Genomic DNA, 23539 nt, shown 5'->3' with positions numbered 1-23539 from the left:
TGAAATGCAGTTTATAACCATTATTTATTTCATTTTTCCATATAATCCTAAATCTTTGAAAGTCATTTAGACAATATTTTTACAACTACAAAAAATATTAATTCTGGTTAATATATTAGAGTTAAATGCAACTTACTAAGGTAGTGTAACTTCATTTCCAGCTGCTCCACATCAACTGATTATACAACCAGTCAGAGAAAGCAAATGTCCGGAGCAGCCATAATAAAGCAGGAAGCCAAAGATCTAGTTTCTTTCCATAACATACTGAAAAACCATTACCCATTTGTGAGTCTTGGCAGTAGCTGTTTGCATACTTTACAGAGGTACAAGAGAACTTGATGTTTTCTCACTAAATATCATACATCTGTATTGCAGCAAGGACGAGCAAAGTGGTTGAAACCAGCAACGTGATATTTTCTGCTTTAATCATTGACTGACCTAAATGCAAAGTCTTGGGATTTTATTTTTTTATTCATTCCTGTGATATTGCTTACATAACAAATTGTTACTAATCACTGCTAATTGATTTTCAGTAGGTGATGTTGAGACATCTTAAAATGTTGTACTTTGTTTGGAGACGGCAGTTCCCAGTCTCAGTACCTAAACTGCATGTCGATAAGTAAACTGCAATAATTTCAACATCTGGAAAGTGTGGGACTGGCTGGGAAAGTTGATGGTGGGGGGATTGCAGTGCACTTGATGGCTTTAGACTTTTTAGGGGTGGTAGCACAGGTTTGGGTGACATTGCTAAAAGTTGAGTGAGCTCAGTGCAGTGAAGGAAGTGATCACATTTGTGGGGGGGGGGGGGGGGGGGGAATGTACAATAAAACTGGCCATTTTGTTCTGAATGGTGTTAAATTTCATGAGCATAAGCAAGCGGAAAATATTCTCTCACACTCCTGACCTGTGGGTTGTGAAGGGTAACTTGTCACAAGATACCCTGTTCTTGACTGCTGCAAGCTAAGTCTTTTGGTTAACAGTGGTCAGATGGCAAGAAATTCAATGATGGCAGTGCAGCTGAATGTTGAAACTGAATAATTACCATATTTCCCGACAATGAAGATGCACCTGCGCCGAAAACTCACCTCCATTTTGAGTTGCTAAATTTTGACAAAAGGCTGGCGGGACATAGAATTTCTCACGCTCAAAAAAAAAAGCAACAATTCAATTTGCCCAAGGCTTCCAGATCTCCTCCATTCTGAATGACTGAAGGGGTGGGGGGGTGGAGGGTGACGGCAGGTGGAGAGATGGTAGGAAAAACAGGAATCAGTTGTGATCAAGGGACCAATTGAGGTTACTCGCACTGACATAGGAGTAAGCTCCACCGCCCGCTGTCCTGTTATCCATCACCCGCTGACGAGCTCCGCTCAATGATTTTTGCTCTTGAGTGGTCCCCTCACTGCACTTTCAACTACATTGAAAGTCACGGACCAGGCAGTGAATGCCTTGCAGTGTCATCCAGCGCAGCAAGTGAGGCCATGTCCTGCTCCCGGCGGCAGTTGGAATTTAAGGAACGGCGGCCGCTCGCAGCCACCCAAGCTACTTCCCTCCCCGGCCACAATGCCGTGGCTCCGCGACCGGCAGCAGTGAGTGAGTTGCTGGCATGATCCCCGACCCCCTCCTTCTCAACGCTCTTGCCCGTGCTGATCCGGGCCAGACTCCCCACATGCTGTGAAAGGAACAGCCCCCCCTCAGCGGCGCTGTCCTTTTACAGCCGCTTCCCATCAGCTGCCAGCAATGAGGGATAGACTTGGCTATCCCTCAGTACAGCAACATCGTTCTTGATGATGCTGTACTGAGGGATAGCAAGTCTATCTTTCTTAGCTAACAACCTAACCTTCAGCCTCCAAGACGCAGGTACATTTTCGTGCCTTATTTTTTACCCAAAAATAATTGCGTCTTCATTGCCGGGAAATACGGTACGCTTTTTATATGTTTTTAAAACATAGGAGCAGAATAATGCCCCTGTCCCATTTAGGAAACCTGAACGGAAACCTCTGGCGACCTTGCACCCCAACCAAGGTTTCCGTGAGGTTCCCGCAGGTTTTGGTCACTTTCCCTAATGGTCGAAAGTAGTTTCCGCGTAGTCGAGGCTTCTTCTATGTTCCTGCGATTAGCTCAACAAAATCAAAACCGGTCTCGACTAAAAATAGGTTGCTGTTTGGTCGAAGCCAGTGGAGTGGGGTTGCTATTTATTTACAGGCAGTCGAAGGCTATCTCCTTCGCTGACTGGCCATTTTGATTGGCTCATTGGAGTTTTCAGCAAAGATCCTATAGGATCTTTGGTTTTCAAGACCTAGAAGATCCACCAGAAGGTAAAATGCCCACTAACTTTATTAAACTTCTTAAAACTGTCTCCACCCCTTCTCCCCCCTCTTTTCTCCCCTTCTTTCCCTCTCTCCCGTGCTCTGTGGCAGGCATTTACCTTCCTCTTCATCGCGCAGACAGTGCTCCTTTGCGGTGTGTGTGTGCCCCACCTGGTGTGTGTGTGTGTGTGTGTGTGTGTGTGTGTGTGTGTGTGTGTGTGTGTGTGTGTGTGTGTGTGGTCGGTAGCAAAGATCCTGTAGGATCTTTGGTCAGTCGATGTAGCTCACGCTTAGGTCGAGGGTTTCCAGGCGAGTGACCAAAACCTCTGGCGACTCATGGAAACCTTGGGTGGGGCGCAAGGTCACCAGAGGTTTCTGTTCAGGTTTCCTAAGTGGGACAGGGGCATTAGGCCATTTGGTCCATTGAGATTGCCCCACATGCTGATCTATTTTTCCCTCTCAACCCCATCGTCCTGCCTTCTCCCCATAACTTATTGATGCCTTTTGACCATAGAAACATAGAAAATTAGGGTAGACACAGACCATTCAGACCTTTGAGCCCACTCAACATCAATTAGAGATCACCCAAATTCTATGCCTTGTTCCTACTTTGCTCATTATCACTAGACCTCTTTAGCCATTAGAACTATCAAACCCATCTTTTAATATCCTCAATGATCATTCAGTATTATACAAATGTTATCTGTCATTCAGTCCAGGAAAAATGATTGTTTAGGGCCTGAGGAACACCTGGGATTGATATGTTTGATTCCAGAATTATCCCCCAGACACTGGAAATGTTCCCCCTGATGCCTATTAACATCAGTTATATCAGGGCTACTTTAATCCATATTTGATCAACTCCTGTCAGACATCAAGGATGGTCATTCTTTGTTCACTTGAAATTCAGCCCATTGGTCCATGCTTAGAAAGGAAATCTACCATCCATATCTGGTCCGGCTATACATTACCTTATGCGTGAAAGCCTCTTAACTGCCTCAGTTCAAGGCCTATTCCAGCAGAAAACAACTGCTGGAATTGTCAAAACATCCATGTTACGAACGATTGTTTAAAAAAAAACTAAGAAAGGATATCAGTCAGTAGGTTTCTGAAGATGGGTTTCTGAAGAAGGGACCCGAAACATCACCCATTCCTTCTCGGCAGAGATGCTGCCTGTCCCGCTGAGTTACTCCAGTCTATCTATAGTAGGTTTTGCCTGACAGTTATAGTTTTATCATCTTACTGTTAACATAGAATAGTACCCCACTGGAACAGGAACATCGGTCCATAATACCCATGCCAAACATAATGGCAAGTTAATCTAATCTCCTCTGCCAGTCCGTTGATTGAGAATAAACTGTCTGGGCAATAATTAATCAAATAAAATTTCTCTGAATTGCAAAAAGACCATCTGTTCAGTTTTGAGCAATGTCATCCAATCCAAATAAAATAAATCTAAAACTTAAACATTCTGTATATGAAAATCTCATCTACTCACTACATGAAACTCATAACAGTAAATACTGATTTTTGTTTTTCACTAAATCCTTAGAAGGAAAACTAGAAATATGGCATTTAATATTTAAAGAAATAAGAATTTCAGATATTTTTAGACAAAGCTGCTTTTTTGAAAAATGAGAGGCAGATCATCAGGTGATCAGATATTACAAAATATTGGCCACAACACAAACCGAATAAGCTCCAACTTTTGCTCATCAGCTGCGATAGTTTCATGATATATAATTAACTTTAAAGAGATGATTTGTCGATATTGTCATCCAGATTGGTGCTTTTCCAAAGGCTTCAAGTCAATTGCAGGATTAAACGATGTAAACACACCAGATTGGTCCTGAACTCAAGCTGAACATTGGTGACTAATTGGGTTGGAGTCAAGTCAAATGGGGTCAATTTGGGTTAGAGCTTGGAAAGGAGTTTGGGCATTTATTGAAAGGTTACCAATTAGGACCAAGAGAGCCTCAAATGGTCCTGGCCTGACCAGACATACCAAAAATAAGCAGGTTTGTAGGTTAATTGGACTCTAAAGTGCCCTTAGTGTGTAGAGAGTGGATGAGAAAGTGGGACAACATAGAACTAATGTGAACAGGTGATTGATGGTTGACGTTGACTCGTTGGGCCAAAGGGCCTGTTTCCATGCTGTGTCTCTAAACCAAATTAAACATAATCCCCCTGAAGTGCTGGAAAATGATTAGTTCTTTGCTATCCATCCATCCAACAGCATTAAACAACAGCATTAATACTAAATTAAATAGCCAAGATAAATTTTACTGATGTTAAGCAAATTCTCAAGCCTACCTTAATGTCAAACTGCAAATAGCGTTTGTCCATTTCTCTGGAAACCAAGTTTTCTATGATATCTACAGGAACTAGTTGAAAACAGTCAAAGGCTGGACATATTATATTGTGGGCTTCTCCCTCTTGAATCTTGATGTTCAAAAACCTGCATAAAGCACAATTACTGTAAATATGGAAATGATTATGCATTCAATACTCAAAAGATCAAAACAGCAAAAAACTCCATGGCTTGCATTTGTGCTCATTGCCAATAATGACACTTACACGTGGACCTTCTATGAAGCTTTGCACTGGAATGTGGCAATTGGGAACCAATTTCAGCACAATGTCTCCAGAGAGGATCTGAGACCTGTGTGAATAGGGCAAGCATCTTAGCAAATCAGATTGAAGATTCATGAAGCACATATTATTACTTGCTTATATTGACACAGGAGCCCATGTAACCCATCAGGTCCACGCCGATTGCTAGCAGAGCATAACCATGGTCATATTTAATGGCAGGACTGGCTTGAAGGGCCTGATGGCCTAGTCCTGCACCTATTTTCTTGTGCTCAAGGTTCCGTGCTGATTCCCAGCACAGCAATGTCATCGGTCCCATTTTTATGTATAGAATGCATCACCTAAAGGATAAAACTATATCCTTTAAACGGCACCACTACGTTGTTTGTCAATAATACAAAATTGTTTAATCAAGATTAATTATTCAAAAAGTAATTAGCAATTTTAACTAGCTTGGGCAATAAAAATAACATTTTAGTAAAGTGAAGGTTTCAATTCAGCCCAGGTTGCAAGTAGGAAACCAATAGTAGGTCAGGCAACATTTGTGGAAAAACAGAGTAACAAGGTACTGCAGATACAGGTTTACAAAAAAAGACAAAGTGCTGGAGTAATTCTGCAGGTCAGGCAGCATCTCTGAAAAACATGGATAGGTGACATTTTGGGTCAGGACCCTTCTTCAGACACATCCGTGGAAAATTACATTGACCAAGGTTTTGGTTAGCTACCATAACATTTTTTGATTTAGTGCCAAATTTTGTTTGCCAGCATCCCCTATAAAGGTTTATAGGGATGCTGTTTCCCGAGAGCTATCCTCAATCGGCCATAGAAATTCCATCAATGATCCCATGTAGTTCTTAACAGTTCCTAGGTTACAATCCATCGCTTTTGTTGATACTATTTTAGTCTTTAACCTCCCCTCGTGCTTTTGCCTTGGATGATCAGAGTGTTGACTGTCATTGGCTGGGATCCATAAATGTTCCTGGAACTTGGGAGAACCTTGTCTCTTAATTCTTTAAATACACACTCCCCAACCTACACAAGGTTTACGATCCTTGTGCCTATCGGATGTTACATAAACGGAAGGGCTACTGCATACAAGTAAATTTACTCTTCGGCGCAGAGACCACATGGGTGGACTCAAAGAATTGCTTACATCAGTGCGAGTTTAAGCAAGTCGGGAGTGCTTGTATTACTTGTTAAAGTGGTAACATGAGGAAAACAAAAACGTCTTTAAAATATTTGAAGGTAGACAAAAATGCTGGAGAAACTCAGCGGGTGAGGCAGCATCTATGCTGAGTTTCTCCAGCATTTTTGTCTATCTTTGATTTTCCAGCATCTGCCGTTCCCTCTTAAACATCTTTAAAATATTTGGTAGAGTTAATGTGCATATATTTACAACTACAAAGCATGGAGCAGTAACTCAGGGTTGAAAGTGAGGGGATTGTGAAGCATTTTGCATAGAAAAGAAAACCCAATGATACTCACCCTTCCCAACATCCTCTGCAGAATTCATGACCGCAAGGTACATCCACTGGATCTTCAAATACGGAAATGTTGCACATGCAAATCCCACACTGGAAAAATATGACATTATTAAAAGTAATAATTTAAACATGAAACACAACCTTCAGAAGACTGAAAAAAATGTTTCCTCTTTAGTTTACTACATGTACCAAGATACAGTAAAAAGCTGGTTCTGCACACTAGTCAAATCATACTATGCACAAGTACAATTGATCCTCTCCTTGAAGAGCAAGCAGGGATTTGCTATGTTCCAGCGCTACCTTGCACTTTACATGTCTGAAAAATCCAATCTTGTCTGAAGGAGATATTTAATTTGTTATATTCTCAATTTACGGTTGGATGTCTTGGTGAACTGGATTGATGAAATAGAAGTCGGCCTGGTACCATTTAGTACATTCATCAGAACATGAAGCATGATCACAAAATATTTTGGAAGAATAAAAGGGAACCAGGGAGAGCTTGCCGATTGGATAGAAAATTGGCTTCATGGAAGGATGCAGAGGGTGATGGCGGAAGGTTGTTTTTTGGACTGGAGGCCTGTGACTAGTGCTGTACCTCAGGGAATGATGGTTTATATTAATGATTTGGATACAAATGTCCAAGGCAAGATTGGTAAGTTTGCAGGTGACACGAAAAGTGGATAGTGAAGAAAATGATCAAAAGTTACTGCAGGATCTTAATCAACTGGGCAAGTGGGCTGACAAATGACTAATGGAGTTTAATGCAGATAAGTGCAAGGTGTTGCATTTTGGGAGGTCAAGCCAGGGCAGGACCTTCACAGTGAATGATAAGGGTCTGGGGAGTATTGTAGAGCATAGGGTTCCAGGCATTTGGTTCCCTGAAAGTGACGTCACAGGTAGATTAGCTGCTGAAGGCGGCTTATGGTACATTGGCCTTCATCAGTCAGGATACTGCATACAGAGGTTGGGATAGTTGTACAAGATGCTGGTGAGGCCACATTTGTTTCTGAGAATTGTGTTCTGTTTGGTAACCATGCTATAATGAAGGATGTCTTTAGGCTGGGAAGAGTGCAGAAAATATTTCAAGTCCAGGACTCGAGGGCTTCAACTATAGGGAGAGGTGGGCAGGTTAGGACTTTATTCCTTCAAGTGCAGTAGACTGAGGGGTGGTCTATCGAAGTGCACAAAATTATGCAGGGTACAGAGAAGGTGAATGCAGTGTCTTTTACCCAGAGTAAGGAAATCAACAACCAGAGGACTCACGTTTAAGGTGACAGGGGAAAGATTTGTTATTAGTGATACGAGTAGAATTAGGCCCTTCGGCCCATCAAGTCTACTCATCCATTCAATCTTGGTTGATCTATCACTCCCTCCTAAGTCCATTCTACCTTCTCCCCATAACCTCTGACACATCCATCCATCCGTCTGTCTGTCTATCTATCCCTTAAAAATATTCACTGACTTGGCCTCCATAGCCTTCTGTGGCAAATAACTGCACACATTCCCCAACCTCTGACTAAAGAAATTTCTCCCCGTCTCCTTCCTAAAAGAAGTCCTTTAATTCTGAGGCTATGACCTCTAGTCCTAGACTCTCCCACGAGTGGAAACAACCTTTCCATATCAACTCTGTCCAAACCTTTCATTTTTCTGAACGTTTCAATTAGGTCTCCCCTTCTAAACTCCAGCGAGTACAGGCCCAGTGCCGACAAAAACTCAACCCTGGTTAACGCTCATTCTAGAAACATAGAAAATAGGTGCAGGAGTAGGCCATTCGGCCCTTCGAGTCTGCACCGTCATTCAATATGATCATGGCTGATCATCCAACTCAGTATCCCGTACCTGCCTTCTCTCCATACCGCTGATCCCTTTAGCCACAAGAGCCACATCTAACTCCCTCTTAAATATAGCTAATGAACTGGCCTCAACTACCTTCTGTGGCAGAGAGTTCCAGAGATTCACCACTCTCTGTGTGAAAAATGTTTTTCTCATCTTGGTCCTACAGGATTTCCCATCTATCCTTAAGCTGTGACCCCTTGTCCTGGACTTCCCCGACATCGGGAACAATCTTCCTGCATCTAGCCTGTACAACCCCTTAAGAATTTTGTAAGGTTTCTATAAGATCCCCCCTCAATCTCCTAAATTCTAGCGAGTACAAGCCAAGTCTATCCAGTCTTTCTTCATATGAAAGTCTTGACATCCCAGGAATCAGTCTGGTGAACCTTCTCTGCACTCCCTCCATGGCAGATTTGGAGACCAAAACTGGACGCAATACTCCAGGTGTGGTCTCACCAAGACCCTGTACAACAGCAGTAGAACCTCCCTGCTCCAAATACTCAAATCCTTTTGCTATGAATGCTAACATATCATTCGCTTTCTTCACTGCCTGCTGCACCTGCATGCCTACTTTTAATGACTGGTGTACCATGACACCCAGGTCTCGCTGCATCTCCCCTTTTCCTAATCGGTCACCATTTAGATAATAGGCTGCTTTCCTGTTTTTGCCACCAAAGTGGATAACCTCACATTTATCCACATTATACTGCATCTGCCATGCAATTGCCCACTCACCCAGCCAATCCAAGTCACCTTGCAGCCTCCTAGCATCCTCCTCACAGCTAACACTGTCCCCCAGCTTAGTGTCATTCGCAAGCTTGGAGATGTTGCATTCAATTCCCTCGTCCAAATCATTAATATATATTGTAAATAGCTGGGGTCCCAGCACTGAGCCTTGCGGTACCCCACTAGTCACTGCCTGCCATTCTGAAAAGGACCAGTTTACTCCTACTCTTTGCTTCCTGTCTGCCAGCCAGTTATCTATCCACAATAATACTGAACCCCCAATACCGTGTGCTTTAAGTTAGTATACTAATCTCTTATGTGGGACCTTGTCAAAAGCCTTCTGAAAGTCCAAATATAACACATCCACTGGTTCTCCCCTATCCACTCTACTAGTTACATCCTCAAAAAATTCTATAAGATTCGTCAGACATGATTTACCTTTCGTAAATCCATGCTGACTTTGTCCAATGATTTCACCACTTTCCCACTCATAAGTTAACCTACCCATTTAATATGAACCTAAGCTGTAACTTTCTCCACAGAGGTGGTGAGTATATAGTGCAAGCTGACAGAGAAAGTAGCTGAGGTAGACACATGGATATGTACATTGATAAGAAAGGTTTAGAGGGATATGGGACAAATGCAGGCAGGTGGGACTAGCATAGATGGGGCACGTTGGATGCCATGGACAAGCTGGGCCGAAGGGTCTGATCCTCCGATGTATGACTCTAAAATTTAAATGCAAGTTCTAATCAGCAAACTCTGATCTCACCCATGATTAATCAATAGTATTTTTATTCCGATTAATCTGCTGTGCCACTGAGTTATATACGCTACACGATGAAACAAAATTGCGTATCCCTTGTCATGTCACTTCCAACCCTAGAACTACCGAAGATATCTTCCCCCATTCAATTTTGGTCTTCTGCTCAAACCCAAATTTAACTGCACAGTTATAGATAATCCGTTTTGTAGGTTTGTGGATCGGTGGTGGCTTGCGTATCTAGAAAATGATCCATAATCACGATTTTCCACAACACAAAGACAAGCTAACGTCAAGAGGCCTGAATTGAGGAAAATAGTGTGTGTTTCTATTTACATTTTTTCTCACAAAAAAGGGGCACTACAAAGCCCCTTTCTTGGGCCCCTTTTTCAAAGTCCCTTGAATCTGTTTTCTTGTAACATTTAGCGTAGCTGGCAGGATCTGACGAATAGAATAGAAAATGGTAAAAAGAAATATTCAAACAAGCTGCTGCCCGTGGTGCAGGGCAGCCCGCAGCTGGCCGTGCTGCAGGTGGGACCAAGATCCTCGAGTCTTCAAGCTCGTCTAATGCTTTTAATGGGAAACCAGGGAGAATTTTACAGTTGCAAATTTCACTCGAATGGATCAACACTGGCATTGCAGGATTTGATTGACTCGTACTGGTTTGGAATGGTATATTTCCGATAGGGCAGAGAAGGGCCCTGAAGGGGACGAGTCGACTGCATGAGCTTTGCCGGGTGACAGGGGGTGGTATGCTTAAACACCCAGAGACTAACTAAAAGAGAGTGAGTGTGGTTTCCCTCCCCCCATTATAAAGCAACAATTGACCCGATACACTGAAGGCCCACGTGCTCACGGAAAATTACCAGGACTGCATGGTCCAGATACCAAAGGAACACCCCGACCCAAGTACCTTGTGACAGACATCGGGTCCATCACTATTGTATCGGGCAGTGGGATTGTCAGGAAGGACATGGGTGAATTATTAAGTTGGTATACTGCTGCTTGCCTGCTTGTGGTGTTCGGAAGCAATGTGGATACCTCAGCCTACATTAATGTATCCACTGTTCGAAACTTGTTTCTCACCCTCAGCTATAAATACGCCCAATGGCTAACTGCCCACTGTGGGCAGTCTCCTTAAATCATAACGACCAAATGTCCGCGTGGTCTTTTTGTAACGAGACCAGGAGTAGTGCGGTGAAGAACTGCCACCAAACCGCCCTTGATTGTCAGTGTCACTGCTTTGACGGGTGGTACATTCCGCCATTCAACCACACTCAGGTGGGGAGGAAGTCCGGCTTCTGCATAACTGGGGCCGGCGAGTCCAGTCATAATACCTGCCATTGTAACTTTGAGGGGATGGGCCCCTCCCTGGGTAATAGTACCTGTACGACATAAACCGCGGCGGACCCCCCACGTCTGGTTAATGGAACATACTGGGTGTGTGGCCTGTGGGCCTACTCATGGCTCCCGGGAATGCCAGGGGTGTACTTTGGGACATGGGAGAGACCAATGCCCTGGAGGGGATGCTGTTACCTGGCATATGTGGTACCCCACCTGAGACACTTGCCATCCTTACCCTCATACCCCCCCCCCGCAAAGACATGTGAAACAGCTATTATGGAGGCCGAGAGGTTTTGGGCTGTTGCATTTCCCTCCAATGGTACTGCAAAGCTGGCACGGGAAATGGTTAACATGGCTTCAGCCATGGAAGAAATAGCCAATGAGACGGGGTAAAAGAGGCCATCACAGAACTATCAGCAGAAGTAGTGGCCATTCGCACCGTAGCCCTACATTTCATCCTGGCTGAGAAAGGAGGCAGCTGTATTTTGATCGGGTGGGAGCGCTGTACTTGTATTCCAGATGATTCAGAGAACATCACCAACCTCGCTGACCACATCCAGGAAGCCGTGGAGATTTGAAGGGTTGGAGAACAGTACCATGACTACAACCCCCCGGGAGGATGGTGGCCTTTCGGGATGTTTGGAGGCTGGTGGACAACAGTGGTGCACTGGGGACTGACCATCGGGACAATCTTGTTGGCCATAATATTACTGCGTTGTATGTGTGGATTGGCATCACGGCCGCGTGGACTTTACTAAAGCTGTGAGGTGGATGTAACAAGGTAAAGCCTGTGGGCCGGATGTGACGAGAACCACTGTTCGAGGGGTGGAATTTTGCACGAGAATTTTGCCAGAACAGTCTGTGACACATAGCACTGTGTTTCAAGCCCATAGGGCTATGTTTAAATCCCATAATGCTGTGGCCGGTTGCGCTATATTTAGAATCATAACGCTGTAGCCGACAACGCTTTGTTTAAAGCCGCACGCGCTAAGCTGACAGTGCTCTGTTTAAAGCTTTGCGCGCCAAGTCTGTAGCGCTGTGTGCATTGGTTGTAATTTGAATTTGGGAGCAGCACTATTGGCCAGGACTTAGCAACAGTTATTTCAAGGACTGATTTCTGCCTGTATAAATAAGTCAGAAGGCAGTTCTTGACGAGAGAGGTTCACCGACGGGCTGGGGTGCAATCAGCGCCGTGGACGGGGGCCGAGAGAGAGGAAGGGGTGCTGCTGTAAGACGGCCCCCCCGCACATGCCGAGACAAGTATTGTTTTTGTTCTCTCTCGTGCCAAGAAAACTGATTTGCAACTAAACAGAGTGATTCCTTTTCTGTTCTATGAGTCTGATCCATGAACCTGTACCCTTGTAATAACTGTGTTATACATAGATACGTAGACAATAGGTGTAAGAGTAGGTCATTCGAGCCAGCACCGCCACTCAATACGATCATGGCTGATCATCCACAATCAGTACTCCATTCCTGCCTTCTCCCCATACCCCTCGATTCCGCTAACCCCAAGATGTTCACCCAATGCACCATATCACGATCTAGCACACTTTAACTTAGCAAACTGATTATCAATCATTGTGGCTCAGTGGCCTAATGTTTGACTAATTAATAATTGCTCATAGAACCTCAGAATTTTGTAGAAAATAGAATGGATTTAAATTATGCATAGCGAAAATGAACTATAACTGGACAAACTGGTGATATTGTACATAATGTGATGATATGGCAGTCTTGTATGCATTACAGGGAAAGTCAGACAAATTTTAGAGCTGTTAAAATAACTACGATAAATCGTACATACCACAGGTGTATCATCATCAGTTGGAGATAAGCTGAGATCATCAGGAGAGGTGACAGAGGAACGGGTGGTGCGAGGTGTTCGTGGCGAGGGAAGAGTGTCCCATGCATTATATCCACTGGGAGGTGGAATTGGCATCTGAATACCTGAACGTTGGCAACAGTCTTCAGGGTTTAGCATCCAAGCTTCAAGTAATTTTTCTCGATCCCAGTCTAGGAAATCAGAGAAAATATAACATTATTGCACTGTTTTCTGTTGCTCCTCTGATATTAAACAGTTTTTTTGAAAAGCAAAACATGCAATGGAAACTGAAATAAACACAGAATGCTGGAAATACGCTGATTAGATGGCATCTGTCAGAGAGAGAGCAGGCCACTTGTGCCGTTCAATCTCTCGGCTGCATTGTTTCACAGATTCCCTTTGTTCTGCCCGCCCTCCTGCATTTCTGCAACTTTAAAAATGTTTGATTTCTAACATTTGGCCTGTTCCAGACCTGCTCCAAAGATTTGGCCTGAAATTAGTATTTTTTCACTCCACAGTTGCTACTTCAACTACATTGTCCTTTGCCGATATTCCTGCAGCATCTTGCTTGATGACGACTTTGTTACTACCTGGGCTGTGCACTCTGCTTCCAAAAGTTAATGTTGCTTGTGCTTTTCAAATTAAACCATCTCTCCTCTTTCAACTTCCTATTCACATGCTGAATATAACAGTTCTGGATTTATTTTTGTTTGCTGACAATTTTTCCTAATGCTCGTTAACCATTTAGTTTTACATCCTCTACAATTTTTTTTTAAATTGTCCTCTCTGTCAAAGGAGAGTGTCTTTGGCGATTCAGGTGACCAGCCTGAAGTAGGGTTCCAACCCGAAAAATCATCTGTCCATTTCCTCCACAGATGTTTCCTGACCCGCCAAGTTTATCTAGCACTTGTTTCTTTACTCAAGGCCCCAGCACCTGCAGTTTCTTCTATGCCAAAGGATAGTGTTTTTTCCACTTTGTTGAGCCTATTTATGTTATATGTTATATAAAAGCAATCCCAGCATAAGCAGCTATTTCTCATGACTATAACTATCATCCCTGGTGATATCATGATCAACATTCCATGCTATCACATATCTCATCATAACATTTCTGCACTATGGCAAAACAACTTGCGTTATATACATTTTGACAATATTCAACTGCTTACATTATATATAAAATATTAGAGGCACAGATATGGTAGATAAGTCAGTTTATTTTTGGAGTGCGGGAGGAAACCGAAGATCTGGAGAAAACACACGCAGTCACGGGGACAACGTACAAACTCCGTACAGACAGCACCTGTAGTCGGGATCGAACCCGGGTCTCTGGCACTGCAAACGCTGTAAGGCAGCAATTCTACCGCTGCGTCACCATGCCGCCCTTGTACATCTTAAAACGTTGGCAGGTATGAAACTAATTGCAATTGGCATCAAATAAACAACAATTATTCAAGCAAGTATTCATGACCCTATGATGTTAAATATAATAAAATAAGACTTTGGACAATTACAAAGCGCAGAAAAAAATAAAAATGACAGATTTGTATAACAACTGTATCTCTTGATTGCTACAAGTTGATTACCATGGGCTCTGAGCAGTGCCTCTGCAGTAAAGAGTGGGGCTTGAAGCATGTCTGCAGTTTCAACTATCAGCATATCCTTGAGCTTCCTCAAGTCCTGTGGCCTTAATCCTTCATATGCCTTCATATTGGGAGAAAGTAACAATTGATCAAACAAAAACATGTAGCAACTGTATTATGTAAAATAAGCAACTACCACAGTTCAATGCAAGCATATGGGTCATAAACATTAAAGTTAATTCTTCACTAATTTCAAAATTAATTTTACAATGATAAACATTTTTTATTAAATGCTGGATCAACATTTTAAAACACTGAAATGAGGCAAGAGTTTTAAATTGAACAATGATAATTTTTGTATTTCTTAGATTCGGCCAATTTGCTCAAATTTCAACAGCCTTCAAGGCATCAAATGGTACAACATTTTAAAGAATTAATGATTCAAGCAGTATGATGGAATAAAATGTAAACCTTGTTAAAGAGGCACAACAAATGACAATTTCAGCACTATATTACAGCAAGCTATAACGTTAACAGTTTTACCACATTAATTCATCACCTCGCCTGGGTGAAACACATTAAATTGGAATTTTATCAGTATGTCATCAGTGACATAAATAACTTTAATTATACTGTCTTAAATGCAAACGTCTAGCAAGTAAAACCTTTGCTGAATGACTGCAAAGGGGAGCATTAAAGTAAAATGTTGTGTATGCAGCAATTGCTACGTGAAAACAAAAAGCACTGAATACATTCAGGTTAAATAGCATCTACAGAGAAAGAAAAAAAAAATCACATCTCAGCCCCAAATTTTTTATTCAACGTATAGCGCCAATGATTAGTCAGAAACTGAGATGATGCTCCTCTGACTTGCATTGGACTTTGCTGGTATAAGTATCCAGATCGAGAGAGCAAGGGTGAACCAAAATGACTGGAAGCTATAGCTTCAGATATGACCAATTTCCAACTTTCCCTAATCGGGTTGAAAGGCCATTGGCCTGATACCTTAACTGTTTCATCTCTCCACAGATGCTACATCTTCAGATGCTACCTGCTAAGTATTGCAAACATTTTCTGTTTTTAAATTCAAATACAGAACATTTTTAGTATTAAATATCTTTAGTATTAAGATTAATAAAGAATCTTTAATCGTTATTTGTTTTTGCTAAAATATCTGGCCAGGGTCATCTTGGTGACAATGAAGCAATCTTGTTTTGTTTCCAAATAATAAATTGCTTTGAATAGATATGTTACAGTCACCTGTGACTAATCTATAAAGTTAATTTGTTTCAGGTTGAAAGTGACAAATAGTATAAAAACCAATACCTCTCTTCTGTCCAAAGCTGCATACTCCGCTTCCACTTCTTCAGCTTCTGGATCTCGTGAAAATACCATCCGTGACTCAAGATTCAGAGCTAGATCCTTATGATGCTGTTTCTCAGCAGAGTCACAGGGCGTGTCTCGGTTTTCATTTTCTGCAAAGAGGTCTGCATCATATTTCACTAAAAGCTGCAATCAATAAAGAATAAAGAGCTAAGTTTTCATGCCCATGGTTTAAGACGAGGAGAAAGTGCAGGTTAGGCTTCAGCAAATATTACCCAAATGCAGACTTTCCCTTTATTACTTCCATTTGAGTTTGCTAAACATTTAAATAATGAATTACTACAAAGTAACATATTTCTGAATATTACCAAAACAGCTGAACATGTAGACAAATGCACTGCTTGCTGTCATTAATGGGCCTGTCCCACTTACACGACTTTTTCGGCGATGGTCGGCACACATCATTTTCAACATGTTGAAAATTCAGCGGCGACCAGAAAGACATTACGACTCTTTGGGCGACTGAAGAGACTGCTCACGACCTTTCGCGGGTTGAAGCCTGTATGGTTGTGAGTAGTCGACCAAAGAGTCGTACCTTGTTCTGGTCACTGCTGGATTTTCAACATGTTGAAATTTTTTGGCGACCTGCAACGACCTATGACGGATGCCGGCAATCGCCGAAAAAGTCACGTAAGTGGGACAGGCTCATTAGGGTTAGATTTTCCAGAGATTATTTAAAAATAATTAATATAGTCAGTTGGTATACACTTTGACCATTTATCAATTTGTTTTTGGTTCTGTAGGCCAGAAGCTGAAATTTAGCTCTATCATCTGTACAAGTGTAAGAGAGAGAAAAAAGGAAAACACCACTGTAGTAACACTAAGAAAAAAGGTTTTGTAATGGGGAGGGACATTGTTGAGAGAGATTGTTGAGCAGGCAAGACCTAAGAAAATACAGTATATATAATTTCTGTTTATAAAAATAAAAATATGAAGGTGAAAAAAAAAGGTGTTAGGTTGTTACACAGAGTGACTTTCAAATGATATCTCATTGAGTCATCACCCTATGCTGGCCTTGTGCATATCAGATCATGTCAATATTGAAAGTATAAAGACTGCAATGATTTCATTCCACTCCCTGGCATAATACAGATTGAAGCTGATAAAGGAAAGATTGAAGAAAAAAGAAAATTTCAAATTTTGGGAAAAATAGAAAAGTACTAGATAACAAAGAAAATCGGGGTAATTTTCATTTGATTAATGCTATACATTGATAGGATACAATAGATAGAAACAGAGTTTAGTTTCCAGTGATTAGGGATCAAGATAGATTTGCGACAAAGCAGGAGAACCTTTAGAAAAAAAAGGGTCTGCATTCAAGTGTGCATCGGTAAACTACAGAAGTTCATCAGAGCACTTCACTATTCACTTAGCATTAGCAAACAATTTTATATTGGAAAATGACCAAAATATTAGTCAAACAGGAGGTCTGACCTTAATGGGGGCAAAATAACTGAAAAGCCAGAAGGTAAGGACACAATACACAGGGACGAGTGATTGAAGGCATGGGCACCAACAAGAGATAGTTAGATTTAGCTCTTGGGGCTAATGGAATCAAAGGATATGGGGGAAAAAGCAGGAACGGGGTACTGATTTTGGATGATCAGCCATGATCATACTGAATGGCTCAAAGGGCCTACTCATGCACCTATTTTCTATGTTTCCACAATGAGGAATTATATCTGAAACCATCCAGAGGATAGCATATTAGAGAATTGTAGGAGGATAAAGCGCTGGAAAGGAAAAAAAGCTAGGCCACAGAGGTGTAAAACAAAAATGGAGACTTTAAAATCCAAGAGTTCTTTAAGCAGTGGTTGATAGATGTCTTCATGTATAGGGATGAAAACTATGCATAGTGCAAGTTAAAGGACTATCAGAAAGTGATTTTGATTATCAATTTGGAGGTTCGAGTAAGGAGTGTGGCCATAACGGTGTTGGGATAGTTAAGTCCAGTGATAAAAGTGGCATGAATGAGGTTTCAGCAAATGTGCTGGGGGTGGACCACACCTTGGGCTATGTAATGCACGTAGAAATTAAGACTATATCCTTACCATCAATAAGAGTGCCCTAAATTATACATAATTATATCAAAATTGTCAGTACAGAGACAAGCATTAAATACTATATTAGTGCAAATCGGATTACAAATCTGATTCATCTCCAGAAATCAGCCAATATGAGTAACAGGTACTCGGAACAATTCATAATATATGAAAAATGCCGCACTTTGTTGTACAAACGCAAGTGCATTTATAAACAGAGTATCAAGTCAATTTGAAAGACGAGACTGGAGGTGCTGCAATCCTAAGCAAAAACCAATCCATTGGAAGAACTCGGTGGGTCAGTTACTGCTCGGCAATTTTTCAGGCCTTGAACTGATCTGTGCAGATTATAATTTCTTCAAATACTTGCAAGTAGTGAGTATTAAAATTAGTAGATAAAAAATTCAAACTGTTTGTAATCAGCTTTTACAATAAAACTGTGTACAGCAATCCTAAAAGTTCCAAAACTAATTTAAAACGTGCACTTTTTACTTCCCAGTTTGCTATGTGCACTCTCGTGCAAATTCCTCAGTGAGATGCTGAATGCCATTTGAGTTACTCAACCTCAGGGATCTCTTTAAATGGATACTAGAATATGGAAGTCCACACTGTCTTCAAGGTCACTGACTGATTACACTGCTTTGTCGTCAATGAACTCATTGTAGCTTAAAATGTAGCATACAGTAAACTTTTGTTATAACGGACCATAGGGGGTGGAATGTTAGTGCCGATGTTCATTATAACCGAGTAAGGTATTATCATTGTAACTAGTTGAAATAAAGAACTGCAGCTGATGGTTAATACACAAAAGGACACAAAGTGCTGGAACAACTCAGTGGGTCAGGCCGTATCTCTGGAGAACATGGATAGGTGATGTTAGGACCCTCCTTCGGACTGATTCAGTCTGCAGTTAGTCCAGCACTTTGTGTCGTTTCACCTTAAAACTAGGTGTTGATGCCACTGGTCTGCACCAGTGAGCCCCTCTTCACCAGCTGCCACAGCTGTTGTTGCAGCTCACAGTTATAGCCCGAGGTAGATTATGTCAGCGACTCCGGTGGAGATGGGTAATGGGGGAAAGAGGACGTGGATAGATCAACGGGGGAGGGGACGGCGAAGGGGGAATGGCAGAACAGACAACGAGAAGAAAGAAAGCCGCTGGTGAAGGGAGGAATCAATAGACAATAGGTGCAGGAGTAGGCCGGCACCGCCATTCGAGCCAGCACCGCCATTCAATGTGATCATGGCTGATCATCCCCAATCAGTACCCCGTTCCTGCCTTCTCCCCATATCCCCTGACTCTGCTATTTTTAAGAACTCTATCTAGCTCTCTCTTGAAAGCATCCTGAGATCCTGCCTCCACCATCCTCTGAGGCAGAGAATTCCACAGACTCACCACTCTCCGTGAGAAAAAGTGTTTCCTGTCTCCGTTCTAAATGCTTCTTAAACTGTGGACCCTGGTTCTGGACCTCCGCCAACATCAGGAATATGTTTGCTGCCTCTAGCATGTCCAAACACCTAACAATCTTATATGTTTCAATGAGATCCCTCTCATCCTTCTAAACTCCAGAGTGTACAAGCCCAGCCGCTCCATTCTCTCAGCATATAACAGTCCCGCCACCCCGGGAATTAACCTTGTAAACCTACGCTGCACTCCCTCAATAGCAATAATGTCCTTCCTCAAATTAGGGGACCTAAAGTTCACACAATCCTCCAGGTGTGGTCTCACTAGGACACTGTACAACTGCAGAAGGACCTCTTTACTCCTATATTCGATTCCTCTTGTTATAAAGGCCAACATGCCATTCGCTTTCTTCATTGCCTGCTGTACCTGCATGCTTACTTTCATAGACTGATTGACAAGGTCCCCGAGCGCGTCCTATCGGTGGCCTGAAGAAAGCACTGTCCGCAGGGGCTATGACATAAGCTGCAATAATAGTCACGTCAACTCGATGGTGCGGTGGGTGAAGAAGGGCTTGCCGGTGCACCTTGCGAGCCAGCGTGGCGTCGCAAGCCGGGGCTGTAAGCGGAGGGGAGGTGGTGAGAGCTGGGCGTCGGCAGGTTCGCCTGCTATAACCAAAATCTGCTATGAAGGGATCCATTACAACAAGGGATTACTGTACTTGCATGCTTAAGATATCCTGAACAGGATTACCTGCTTTGAGGTTTTTAAAAAATATATAACATTTTGAATATTGAGCTTGAATCTTTCAAAAAAGTTACAAGCTTCAAAACGTAATATTTTAAATCATCATCTCATTCCAATAGTTATTACGTTGAATGTTAGGGAAAATATGCAACTCTCAAATGTAAAATATGGTCATTATGGATATCTGCAACTTTTGTCCAAGATAGTTTAAAATTTGGCGAATTTAAAAAAAACCCAACAAATTTGATTGACCTTCTCTTAAAATGGATTTGGCTTCATCACAAAATGGAAAATTGATATACACACTCCTCAAACGGCTATTCCACTTCTTGGCTTTATTGAATGCACATAATTATTATCGAAATCTAAATTAGACATATTTAAACCACTAGGCAGCCCAGGAATAATTACCTCCACACATGTTTTCATCCCTGAGGCAGCAGCATAGTGCAAAGGTGTGCTCTTTTTGTTGTCTATGGCATTGTTTTCAGCCTTTTCGAACTCGCCTTTGTCAAGTTTGGCACCCTTCCACCTAAGGATCAAGTGTAGACATTCAGCTCTCTTGTCATCATCTTCATAGGGTCGTGCAAGACGAGGCTGCAGGGCTGCTTCAGGAAGCATGATATGCGGCCCCATACACAACAAATGCAAAGCAGTCTCATTATGTATATTCCGCTTGTTTGGATTCCCATCTTTGTTGAAAAGGAAGATTCTGTAGGGCACAAGGGAAATGATTTTCAAAAGAGGTGATTTTCAAAAGAACTGATCACAATCATGTGCTAGTCAATTCAATATGTTGTTTGTTGCAAAAGCATGAAGCTTTAACAACCATAATACAAAGCAATGTGCTGGAATAAAAAGTTGTGGCATGGTAATTAGCTCAGATGAAAACATTTTGCCCCTCATTCAGTCAGTTCCAAATCTTAGGTTTATTGCAGTCTCTGCATTTAGTCCTTTGGTAAAGAATTAAATGAACAATTGGAATATCCCATCCCCTCCAGGGATGAATAAAGTTTTATCGTATCGTATCACAGCAAGGGCTGGCATTCTCCTAATAATTGTTAGCATTATTCCTCTACAATTTCACATTGGGATTCCCATGGGAGAACCTGGAATTTGTGAGCTCTGTTCAAAAATAAACAGTTGTCTATTTAAAACAGAAGACGTAGCACAATTTTTCTTTGTCAATTTTACGGAGTCATAGAGTAATAGAGTATGGAATCAGACCTTTTCAGCAAACTCATCCATGCCAACCAAGACGTGCATTTAAGCTAGTCCCATTTGCCCGCCTTAAGCCAATATGCCTCTTAATATTTCCTATTTGTGTACCTGTCCAAATGCTTTCAAAATGCTGTTACTGTACCCGCCTCATCCACTTTATCCAGCAGCTCCATGTATGTAAGCACCATCCTGTGTGCGAACGAGTTGCCCTTCAGGCCCCTTTTATATATTTCTGCTCTCAACTTAAAACCTAGTTTTTGATTTTGCTTACCCAAGAAAAAGACAATGTGCATTCACCTTTTCAATGCCGCTCACGATTTTAGGCATTTCAATAAAATCATCCCTCAGTGTCCCATGTTCCAATAAACTCATAGCCTACCCTAACCTCCCCTGTAACTCAGGCCCTTGAGTCCTGACAACAGTCTTGTAAATCCTCTTTACAGTTATTTTCCAGCTTAATGACATATGTCCTATAGTAACGTAACCAAAATTGTACACAATATCCAAGTGTAGTATTACAAACATGAAGGCCAGCGGTCCGTCCACAACAGTCCTTAGGGCCCTACTTTTCACTGTGAAAGTTATACCCTGGTTCAACTTCCCAAAGATGCAACAACTCATATAAATAAAAATGTTTCCACTGCAATCTCCCAGTACATCTGTTCCTTTAATTCAACATCCTTGTTTCTAAATTCCACACATATAGCCTCACTAGACAATCACCCAATAACATTCTCTCTATGTACTATGGTTAAGTCTTCCTTCATCAAAAAATTAACTCCCCTGCACTGTTAGCTGCACTTTGTCATGCCTCTTGCACCTGTAACCTGGACATCAAGCTGTCAGTGCTTCAGTCTCTCTGTTATGGCTATATTATCCCAATTCCGAGCCACTTCACACACTGTGTTTGCCCGCTCAACTTCTTAGGCCTTTTGAAATAAATGTGGTTTAAAACACCTGCCTTCCACTATACCCTGCTTTTGGCTGTCATGACTTCTGAGCATGCACTCTTCGACTGCAGTATTTGCCCCAACTTCTCGTGTGCCACTTTTCCATTCTTGGACCCTCCCTCTCCCGTCAACTAAGTTTTAACCGTTTCCAAGTAACATTCCTCCCAGGATATTGTTTCTCTCCAGTTCAGGTGTATCCCATCCCTCTCATACAGGTATCCTCTCCCGCAGAAATTATTCCAATAATCCAAGAATTTAAATCCCTGCCCTGCTCCACAAGCTCTTCAATCACAAATCAAGCTGCCTCATCTTCCTATTTCTGCATAACGACTGGGAGTAAAAAAATCTATTAATACCCTTAAGGTCCTGCTTTTTAAACCTCTTTCCGAACAACCTATATTCACTTCGCAGGACCTGGTCCCTGTTCCCTACTATGTCGATGGCACCAATGCACACAACGACCCTTGACTCTCTCTTTCCCCCCCCCCCCGCCGTTCCCCCCTCCTTGAAGATGTTCTGCAAACATCAGACATCCTCGACCCTAGCACCAGGACGGCAACACATTATCCTAGCCCTTAAGGTACTTGCCCCCCCCCCCCCCCCCCCCATCAAAAATCTTCTCACCAACCATTCTACCTCCAGGTCCCTCAGGTCGGCCGACTTGGGGCTACTGACTATCCCAGGGGTGACTGCGCTTTTGCGGTTGCAGCACCTAGACTGTGGAATAGCATCCTGCTCCTCATCAGAACTGCCCCCACCATCGACTCGTTTAATTCAGACTCAAAATCAATTTCTACTCCCAAGTGTTTTTGAGGCCGTCTGAGGGGGCGCTGTAAACAGTTTATGTATGTTTTGTTAGCTCTGTCTACCGTTGTATGTATCAAATTAGTAACTACATTGATGTGAAGCACTTTGGTCAATGCGAGTTGTTTTTAAACATGCTGTACGAAATACATTTATTATTATTATTATTACTACTACCTCGCATCGGACTCCACCCTTCCCTGCTGGGTCTTGGAGCCAGTTGTGGTGCCATTGACCTGGGTGCTGATATTCCCCTTACAGTATCCAAAGAGCTGTACCTGTTGCAGAGGGGGATAGCCAAAGGGAACACTGCACTGTATGCCTACCACCTTTATCTTTACTGGTGGTCACCCAACTACCTACACCTTAGATGTGACCATCTCACTAAAACTCATGAATAATACTCTCAGATTCAAGACTCAAGAAGTCAGAGCTCCCGTGGATTTTGAAGCAACAGCAGCAAAGAGAAGCAGGAGAAAGCACTGATTGGCTCCCGAGTCAGAGGGGGAAAAACAGTTTAAAACTGAGGAATTTGGT

At 42.3% G+C, this 23539-nt stretch overlaps 1 protein-coding gene across 11 annotated transcripts in view; it reads right to left on the bottom strand.

Moving 5' to 3' along the window:
• Positions 1-23539, bottom strand: part of LOC129709613 (ankyrin repeat and IBR domain-containing protein 1-like) — a 67855-nt gene that overhangs the window by 27710 nt on the left and 16606 nt on the right. For 10 of the 11 annotated variants that reach the window (XM_055656071.1, XM_055656136.1, XM_055656120.1 and 7 more), the window contains 6 exons: positions 20439-20739; positions 15783-15965; positions 14460-14577; positions 12856-13064; positions 6384-6472; positions 4620-4764 (listed from right to left, as the gene is read on the bottom strand). In XM_055656071.1, coding sequence (XP_055512046.1) covers positions 4620-4764; positions 6384-6472; positions 12856-13064; positions 14460-14577; positions 15783-15965; positions 20439-20739 — 1045 coding nt within the window. The remainder of the gene's footprint in view (positions 1-4619; positions 4765-6383; positions 6473-12855; positions 13065-14459; positions 14578-15782; positions 15966-20438; positions 20740-23539) is intronic. The other variant, XM_055656153.1, reaches the window with a different exon arrangement.

The sequence above is a fragment of the Leucoraja erinacea genome, chromosome 2 (assembly GCF_028641065.1).
Source record: "Leucoraja erinacea ecotype New England chromosome 2, Leri_hhj_1, whole genome shotgun sequence".
Taxonomy (NCBI): Eukaryota; Metazoa; Chordata; class Chondrichthyes; order Rajiformes; family Rajidae; genus Leucoraja; species Leucoraja erinaceus.
Note: the sequence above shows the minus strand (reverse complement) of the source record. Positions and strands in the feature narration are given on the sequence as shown.